The 9,777-nt window shown below is 38.2% G+C and overlaps 1 protein-coding gene and 1 pseudogene across 11 annotated transcripts in view; one reads left to right on the forward strand and one right to left on the reverse strand.

Moving 5' to 3' along the window:
- Window positions 1–9,554, forward strand: part of THOC2 (THO complex subunit 2) — a 155,520-nt gene extending 145,966 nt beyond the window's left edge. For 4 of the 11 annotated variants that reach the window (XM_066248602.1, XM_066248611.1, XM_066248604.1 and 1 more), the window contains exons 37-39: window positions 391–467; window positions 971–1,016; window positions 6,293–7,024. In XM_066248602.1, the coding sequence (XP_066104699.1) occupies window positions 391–467; window positions 971–998 (105 nt within the window). In that variant the 3' untranslated portion in view covers window positions 999–1,016; window positions 6,293–7,024. Of the gene's footprint in view, window positions 1–390; window positions 505–966; window positions 1,017–6,292; window positions 7,025–9,174 lie in introns of those variants that run through there. The other 7 variants (XM_066248608.1, XM_066248603.1, XM_066248605.1 and 4 more) reach the window with 7 other exon arrangements.
- On the reverse strand, window positions 6,246–7,008 carry LOC136317259 (tyrosine-protein kinase Fer pseudogene; annotated as a pseudogene).
- Window positions 9,555–9,777: the final 223 nt, after the last annotated feature.

Here is a 9,777-nt window from a genome sequence, read left to right on the forward strand (position 1 = left end):
TTCCTGTGCTTTTTGGCCTTTTGTATATCTTTGGAGAAATCTGTTCAGATGCTTTGGCCATTTTTTAACTGGATTATTTGTCTTTTTGTTGCTCAGTTGTAAGAATTTTTTATACAGTCTGACACTAGAGCCTTATGAGATCTATCATTTGCAAATTTTTTTCCCCACTCAGTAGGTTGTCTTTTTACTTTCTTGATAGTGTTATTTGACACATAAAAGTTTTTACTTTTGATGAAGTTCAATTCTTTGTTGTTGCTTGTTCTTTTGGTGTCATATTAAATAAGTTTTTGAAGACAAATTTATGACTGGTGGGTGACTGAAAAGGGATTTTGATATGATTTTTTAAAATTTGGTTTTCCCTTCCCCAACTAATTCAACCATTCCTTATAGGAGTCCAGGCATGATAAAGAAAAGATAGAAAAGAAAGAGAAACGGGACAGTTCAGGAGGAAAGGAAGAGAAGAAACAATATCCTTTTCATCTTATTGATGCTTTTAATCAGTGAAATGGAAAGCTTTGATACTGTTCGTGTTTGGAATTGAACCTTGTAGTATGTGTTTTAAATGCTTAAGAGCTTCTTAGCTTTTAAATGATCTCTCCAGTTAATCTTCTGAAATTTACAAAATGTAGAAGTGGGAGAGTTGGTATATTTTTAAACTTTTTTGTTGACTGAGGGCGTTTTATGTCACCAAGGAATTTGGAGTCCTGGCTTGTGATCTCTGGGAGGAAGAAAGAGAACAGAGTCAGGACCTCGTGGGGCAACGGTAGTGCGTCTGACTCCAGACAGAGTCCCTTGGGCTGGGGTCACGGGGAGTGGAAGGGCGAGATCATGCAGCAGGCAGGCCGAGCTGGTAGAGTTTGAGGCTACCAGGCTGGTGAGAGCCAAGTAGGCCTGCAAGCTTAAGGGATTGTACTGCAAGATGAGACACCATTCTTTTTTTCCCTTGTTTTCCCCTTAATTTGTCATCTACTCATAAGTCCTCGGACAAACACAGATAATGAAGACTTTCAATCAAGGTGAGTGTTCTCTCACCTCCTTTTCATTTAAAGATAAATTTTATAAAACGAGGTGTGATGATGTTGAAGAAACTACATCCATTTTGCAAAGTAAAATTAGAATTTTCACCTAAATATAATGACTAGGTCTTTGCGTATAGATGCAGAACAAGATTTGCAAGTTATTTTTGCACTGTTTTCATTTTAAGCTTGCTGATTAGCTGTGCGTTTATTTTTAGCACCAGGAGGTATTTGGAGGTATTTAAGAACATCTGGCTTTCTCTTCACCAATCATTCCCATCTTATCTGGATAATTAATTACCTTTTTAAAGTGCCTATAGCCTTCCAGGTGGTCATGGTGTCTACATTTTACAGGTGAAGAAACTGAGACTCTGAAAGGTTAAGTTGAAGAGGGTGACAGAGACTCCAGCTGACAGAACCAATACTTGAACATAGGTCTTCTTGCCCTTGAGTTTTCTGTTCTTTATGCCTTTTCATGCAACATGTTATTCAGAAATTTTAAAGTTTTCATGCCTCTCGTTCTACCACTGCCCAAGTTTTTTGCAGACCCAAAAAATGTGCTCTGTGCTTTTAATTCTGGAATTTATAACAGGCAACTTTGTTTTTAAGGTAGTTATGTCTTATGTGAGATTTAAAAAGTGTTTTAACCATCTTAAATAAATTGTGTATGGACAAGAGTCCACTCTTTGTGGACAGAGTGTTTAGAACCCAATACAGACTTTTTTGAGCACCCAGGTCATCCTCTGAATAGATGCTTTAGGATTACTGAGGCACGTGGGGTGATGTGCCCTCTACATTACTTGTTCTATATGGCTGTATTTGAAGTAGTTAGCTCTTTTTTTTATAGTTTATTTTCTTGCTTCCATATTAGCTGTTACTTCTTTAATGATATCAAGTGTGCTTGCTGTCTATACCCTCCCCCTCATATTATTTGCTGCTTCTAATCTTTTACAAAACCAGATAGATAACCAAGATTGTTTACAGTTGTTTAAGAATGAAAAATGTCTGAGAGCTCGTTCTGTATAAGGGTATGAGCTTTAGGGTAAAGATTTTGTCATAGTTATTTTGGCTGCAAAGAAGGGCTTTGAGCTTGCCAGGTAGATAACTTCCTATCTCATGGTGTGCTTTTTCTGCTTTGTTACTCTGTGCTTATTGCTAAGTGGTAGAGTAGGGTAAAATGGGAGTTATGATAGAGCATTTAGAATTTAGTAATTTTTAAAAAAAAATTTAGAAGTGTAAAAAAAATATTATTACTCATTCTTTAATTCTAGTCATCCCCTGCTCCAACAACTAGCTGTCTTCTCTACTGAACTATGAACTCTTAATCTTTCTTTTTAATATTTTATTCTTTACCTTAACCTTTCTTTTAGTTTGAGATTTTGCTTTTACCTGTTACTTTCACATGGTCTCCTTTTTAGAGAAAAATAAACCTATCTCTTGTGTCTTCATCAGGAATGGGCCATAGTCACTGACAGCTTTCACTGTGACTTTATCCATCTTTCTTTACTCAGTACCTAAATATAGTATTCTTTGTATGTGAAAGTTATGCTACAGATTTGAGTTCTTCAGATAGGCTAAGGGTTTGTACTTCACCTCGCTATATAATTTCTCAGGTCCAAAGGCAGGAAAAGACTGGCCTGGATGTCAGCTGTTAGGTTGGTGGTCTTGTAGCAGAGCTTTTCAATTCAGATACCATTTTAAGATTCAGATTACCATGATGTTCTTCTTGTTCGGTTTCTTGCTGACAGTTGTGTACTGTACATTTCTTCTTGAGTAGACTTAATTTTGCGTGACTCAGGTTGATGCTTCCCTTTTCTGGCTGCCTCCTGTCGGGTACAGTCTAGGGTTTGTCCGGTCTTTCCAGTGTTCGTCCTTTACCTTTAGAGGTATCATCGTTTTGAATTGGCACCATGTGCCTTTAGGTTACTTCGAATCTGCTGCTTCCTGCTGTGTTTTTATTTCTTTTACTTCTACAGAAAGGAGAGCTGCTGCATGTGTCACACTGCTGTAATTCAAAGATGGAATTAATTGTAAGAATCATTTTTAGTTTCTAAAACTGTTATTTGAGAAGGAATAGAAAAATGACATTGATTGTAAGTATTACCCTGATTTCAGGAACATCGAAATGATTTTATTACAGTTAAGAAAATACAATGTATAAATGTGACCTGGATTAAATTCTTTGCAAAGATTTTGTCTTCTTTTCCTGTCTCATAATTTTTAGTTGCACAATTCTTTCTGCTTGTTCTCTGTATCTTCAGTTACATGTTACTGCTAAAGTATTTGTCCAAATTTCTTATCTCTCCTTCATTTAGTTCCTTGAATATTATCAGCTGCTTTGCCTTTAACCTTTCCTCCAGTTTAAGCTTTAAAAATTCCTTCCAATTAAGTTTTTCTTCTTAGAACCATCTGTTAGTGTCTCAATGTTCATTTGGTACACATAGTCCTCAATTCACGAATGTTGAGCTCAATTAAATCATTGAGTTCTTTTAGAACCAGATGCTGTGCTAAACTGAGACTTGCTCTTAGACTTTAGAAGCTCAATCTTGAACTTTATTCTTGATTTCAAAGAACATTAGCTGTTAGCTCTCTTCTCTCCATCTGTATCTGTAATGTACTACATTCCTATTCTAATCTGCCACTCCAACAAGGTCCAGTATATTTTGCAGGTCTGTCTCTCACCTGCAGTCTCATATATGTAACCTAATTAATTCTTTTATTCTTTAAGTCCAAGGTCATAATCTCTCAGCCCTAGGGCAGAACATGCTTTATTCAATATATCTTCTAGAACTCAAACAATATTTAACATTTTTGAAAAGTAGTTGCCTTTAAAAATTAGAAGAGTTGTCACATCTGAATTTCAGTTTCTCTTGAAGAGTTAGGACATCTGACAATATTGTGTCCTGATTTCTGTATGGCAGCAATCAGCTAGGCCTACCTAGCTGCTCCCCCATATAGAGAATGAGTCCTCATCCAGCTCATTTCATTCGTTTTCATTGTATACTAACCCTTCTAAACTATTGATTTTGTAGTTCTGTTATGATCCTTATTTCTTCAGTCTATACTTGGAAACTGACCTAAACACTCAAAGATTGCTTATTTTAGGACTGTTGTTGCTCTGTTGCTGTGTTGAAGGACTACAGAGTCCTAGTCACTGATTCTTTATTTTTAATTACTTTGATTCTTATTTATATATGAGTGTGTTACATATCCCCATCCTTAGATGGTGATCTTGTTAAAGGTAGTAACTTCATTCCTTCCTTCTGACCAAAAAACCAAGTGTTTTTTCTTTATCACCTGTTATATTTCAGCCACTCTCTTAACTTTACATGGAGAGCTATGTACAGAAGTATTATGTGTATCTCTGGGACTTACGAGAAATAGCACTGACCTTTTATTTTTTGACTTGATAGCATTTGATAGTACATATACTGTTTTTAAAAAGTTGCTGTTTGTGCTGCAACATGTTTTTTGAGGACAGGTTTATTATACTTTCATCACTGAATATGTATGAAAGTTTTGTTAGGAGATTGAAATAATAGATACAAACTATTTTCTCTTCATTATCATCCTTTATACTTTTAAAAGTATTTGATGTGAGTTCTATGTACTGATATTCATAGGCACCAAAAAGTTGGAGAGAACAGGTGGAATTTTCTATTTCCTTTCTTCACTTAAGGTAAACCAGATATTCACTGAGGCACTGTGTTGTTTTTTTATCCGGACATAGGCATGCGCACTTCCAAAGGCTCCTGTGCCTCATTTCCCTGAGTGTGACCATGCCCCACACATGCACTTATTGTGAGAGTCACCTGTGCGTATGCTAAGATTCAGGTGAACAGAAGCCCAGTTTTAAGTCTCAGTTACATGTTATCCCCATGAAACACCCCAGGAAATGTGTTTGCTGTGTTAAGAACTCTTAGGTAGCAGTAAAGGGAAATGAAAGGGTAAAGTGGAAGGCTGTCCCTATAAACTTCCCCCTTCCTCATAAATGTTCATTTGCCTTTCTAGTTGTCAGCTTCATACATACAAAGTCCCCTCCCTGTTTACTTGGAAGGAGGGAAAGACAGGGAGGGAAAGTGGGATGGGGGGTGAAGGGTGAGAGAGAGAGAGAGAGAGAGAGAGAACACGAGCGCACACTAGCATCATGAAACCCTGACAGCTTCAGTCACTGGTCAAAATGAAGGGAACTAAATTCTGGGACGCCTTCTCTGAGGTGAAGATGCTTAATGAAACAATTTATTAATTTGGTAGGCTTGTATTTTCTCTAAAGCAAATTTTGCCACCAAGAGGGTTCTTTTATGAGGAATCTGTGAACTACTGAAACATTTCTTTGGACAATTCTTGGTGAATTTGATCATAAAATTAGATAGTGTGTGTATTTATGAAAGCATACCTCCGATGAGAAGACTGAGTTTGTCTTCTCTATTTTGATCAGCAGTCTAGCTGCTCTTTTCTTCAGACCACACTACTTGCTGTCATTGGTCTCTATATAATAGTGTCGTTTAAAATCAGCTGCCTCAGCCCTGAGGGAGTGCTCTTTCAGGTCATTTGACACAGTTCCTGATGTCCTCACAAGGGAGGGCGTGGTGGAACATAGGCAAATGATGACGTTACTAAGTCAGCACAGCCTATTATTACTGGCAAGAAAAAAAAACCCAGGATGTCTAGATAATTGTCAATAGAAAGTGATGTTTACAAAGGTAGTTTTCTCTTAGCAGAGTGGAGTGTCACTTTTTGTTCAAGTATGTCCCACAAACATGCTATGACCAATGCAATTTATAGCACCGACAGAAGACGGTTCTAGGGTGGAGGGCTGCCCACTCGGAGCTGAGCCTGACGTAGAAATCCTTTGAGAAACACCAGCAGTCCCTAGGTGTGGGAGATAGCTCTGTGTGATCCTTTGCAGTTAGAGCCAGTGCTCTCTTATTTTCAGTTGTTTAAAAGTGACCCATATTTAAAAAAAAAAATTAAGTAAAAAACCTTAGAGAATGTTTCAGCTAACATGGTAGAAACTCATTGTTAGTGAGAAGAAACTATGAATCTGCTGTGAGTTAGATTCTGGAAGGCTGAGTCTGACACCGTTTCATCATTGCTGTGACTCTCTTCTTGATGGCAGTTTTCTCCCTAAAGTTCACCGAAGTTGGGGTGGTTTTCCAATTTGTAACTCCAACACTTCAGCATTATTTTAGAAATACACTCTGGCCACTGCTCAGAGACTGACACATGCTATCTTCTTTCCACTTGCTTTTGTGCTTGCTGATTTGTCATTCCAGGGTGTGGACAGATCCCTAAGCTGAAGGTCTCCCCGAGGAGGATGCCAAAGCTCCGTGCGTCACTCTCAGAATGATATCTCCCATATTTAAGAGCTTCTGGTGCTGTCCATTTCATGGGAATCTGCTTTAAGTCAGAAGATGAATGCACACCACCATCCTCTTGACGAGACATTCCAAAGTCACTGATTTTCAGAACATTATTTTCACCTCCAGACAGTTCCTTGCAGCAAGGTCCCTGTGTATACAGTTTTTACTCGAAATTCGCCATCCAGAAGCAGCATCTAATGAAAATTTCGCTGTTTTAGTCCATCCTTCTTTCTCAGAAAGGAGAGGAACTTGCCTCCTGAAACCAGTTCCTTAATGATGTAGATAGACTACATTTGTGTGTGAACTCCTTTACATTTGACAATATTGGGATGATTGTATTGCTTGAGGATTTTGGCTTCTTGTAATAATTTTAATTTCAGTTCCTGGAAAGATCATCTTAACATGTTTTAACAGCAATAGCAGTTTTACTCTTTAATGTGCCCTTTAAATATGTCATCAAATTTTCCCTTGCTCAGTAAATCTCCTATTATGACATCTTCTTCATTATCAAGAACCCATTTCTTATTCTGGTTATGGCCATACTGATACCTGATCCTCTTGATTGGAACACTGACATTTTTGCCATTTAAAAAACTGAGCTGAAATTCACAGAACATTAAACTTACCATTTTAAACTGTTGTTTTTTTTTTTTTAGTATTCACTATGTTGTATAACTATACCCACTAATTCCAGAACATTTCCAGCGCCCCAAGAGATCTCGTACCCATTCGCAATCACTCCCAATTCTCCCCTTCCCTCAGTCCCTGGAAACGATTAATATATGTTCTGTCTCTATAGATTTGCCTGTTTTGGACATTTTATAAAGATGGAATCATGCAATATGTGCCCTTTTGTGTCTGGTTTCTTTCACATAGCATCATGTTTTCAAGGTTCATCTGTGATATAGCATGTATCAGAACTTTTCTTTTTATAACTGAATAATATTCCAAATATTCCATTTTATGAATGTGTACCATATTTTGTTTTTCCATTCATCAGTTATGGGCAGGAACAGTGAATTTTAAGTATTAAAATGTAAGTTCAACATTAGTGTATCCACAGTTATTATTATGAAGATACCAAGATTATACATGGTGTGAACAGAATGCTGTATAGAAATGATATGTAAATTATTTGTCAGCATTTCATGCAAGTGTGATTATTTTCTAAGGCTCTTCTAGCTCTGGTTTTATGAAATATGTGAATGTAGTATTTTCATCAATAAAGTTTAATGCGTTAAGCATTAGTTTAAAAATGAGAAAAATGTTAGGCAAATAAGTTATTTGCCACATGTTGTAATGATCGTTTTGAATTTATTTCAGTATGCAGTATTTGAAAAATGTCGATACATAAAGGAAGGGAAATGAGTATAATTAAGTCAATATATTTTTTAAGCAATTTTTATAATTTAGCAGACATTGCATCTTAATATAAGTCACTATTAAAAAAATGCCCTTGTGAAAAATGTGATGTCATTTCTCTCTGTCTCTCTCTCTGTCTGTCTCTCTCTCTCTCTCTCTCTCTCTCTTTGTTGATCATGTAAAACTGGTTTCTTTTCATTGTTGTGCATTGTTTACTTTTGAGCAGCTAATGCTTGACCCTGAGGAATGTTTTACTTTTTTCTATTTCATTTCCCCTTCCTCCTCTCCCCCACTCGTCTCTCTTTTACAGATAAAATGGTCAATGTCTTTTGATTTTTAAGTCATCCTAGTGTGCCTGTTTTTAATGGTTTCTGAGAGTGGGCAATAGGAAATACACAGATATTTCATTTTTATCTAGGGATGTAATTTAAGCCTTTGTTACTTATAGAACTCATTAATTTTTCTTTCTTTGCTAAACCCCTCCCTCCCTCCTTTCTTTCCTCCCTCCCTTCCTTCCTCCCTCCCTCCCTCCCTCCCTCCCTCCCTCCCTCCCTCCCTTCTTCTTCCTTCCTTCCTTCCTTCCTTCCTTCCTTCCTTCCTTCCTTCCTTCCTTCCTTCCTTCCTTCCTTCCTTCCCTCCCTCCCTCCCTCCCTCCCTCCTTCCCTCCCTCCTTCCCTCCCTCCCTCCCTCCCTCCCTTTCTTTCTTCCTTCTTCCTTCCTCCTTCCTTCCTTCTTTCCTTCTTTCCTTCCTCCATCTCTCCCTTCCTCCCTCCCTCCCTCCTTCTCCTTTTTCCTTTCCTCCCTCCCTCCCTTCCTCCCTTCCTCCTTCTCTTCCTTTTTCCCTCCCTCCCTTGCTCTATCCCTCCTCCTTCCCTCTCTCCCTCTCTCGCTCTGTTCCTTCTTCCCTTTCTCCCTTCTTCCCTCCCTCCCTCCCTCCTTCTCTTCCTTTCTTTCTCCCTTCCTCTCTTGCTCCCTTCTTTCCTTCTTTCCTTCCTTCCTTCCTTCCTTCCTTCCTTCCTTCCTTCCTTCCTTCCTTCCTTCCTTCCTTCCTTCCCCTCCCTCCCTCTCTTTCCCTTCCCTTCTTTTCTCCCTCCCTCCTTTCCTCTCTTGTTCCATTCCTTCTTCCTTCCCTCCCTCCCTTTTTTCCTTCTCTTCCTTTTTTCCTCCCTTTCCCCCTTGCTCCCTCCCTTGCTCCCTTCCTCCCTCCCTCCTTCCCTTTCTTTCTTCCTCCTTCCCTTCCTCCATTCCTTTCTTCTTTTCTCCCTCCCTCCTTCCCTCTTTCCCTCCCTCCCTTCCTCCCTCCCTTCCCCCTCCCTCCCTCCCTTCTTCCCTCCCTCCCTCCCTCGTTCCCTCCCTCCCTCCCTTCTTCCCTCCCACCACCCCTTCTTTCCTTCCTTTCTTCTTTATCAATATAATCACTTCTTTTCTTTCAGATGAGATCAGAATGGATGTTTCACCTGTGACCAGAAGTTTATTTTCCTGAGTAGATTGCCAAGAATCACGAATGAAGAGGGCCCAATTACATCTTCTTAATAAATTCATTTCTCTGCTTTATTGCTTTGTGCTGAAAACTTAAAATTGTTGAGTTGTATATTACTGTATTTAACTTGTTGCTTAGTTTCTACATATTTATTTTCAGTAAATGGATGAAAATATTATTCCACATTTTTAGCACAATGTACTGCATCTAGTTCCCAAGAAACAAGCAAGGTTTCATGTGTACAGAATTGCACTTTGGGTTTAATTTTTAATCCAAAATGTTTCCTTTTTATTGTTTGAATCTGAAAATAAACAATTATTGAACCATTTTGAATTTACCTCATTTTAAAACTCATTTCTAATTTATTATTTGGCCTGTTTTTAATATTTGTCACTACAAAGTGGGAGCAGTGTCTAATGTAATGCTTAGGGATCACTTTATATAGTATGTGTACAACATTAAAACCTGTTTAGAAAGAAAAAGGTACCAGCACTCACTTTTGCCATTTTTTCTTGTAATTATGTTAGACAAATCTGTGGTGGGTGGGGGGCATGTC

This window comes from Saccopteryx bilineata, chromosome X, assembly GCF_036850765.1.
Source record: "Saccopteryx bilineata isolate mSacBil1 chromosome X, mSacBil1_pri_phased_curated, whole genome shotgun sequence".
NCBI lineage: Eukaryota > Metazoa > Chordata > Mammalia > Chiroptera > Emballonuridae > Saccopteryx > Saccopteryx bilineata.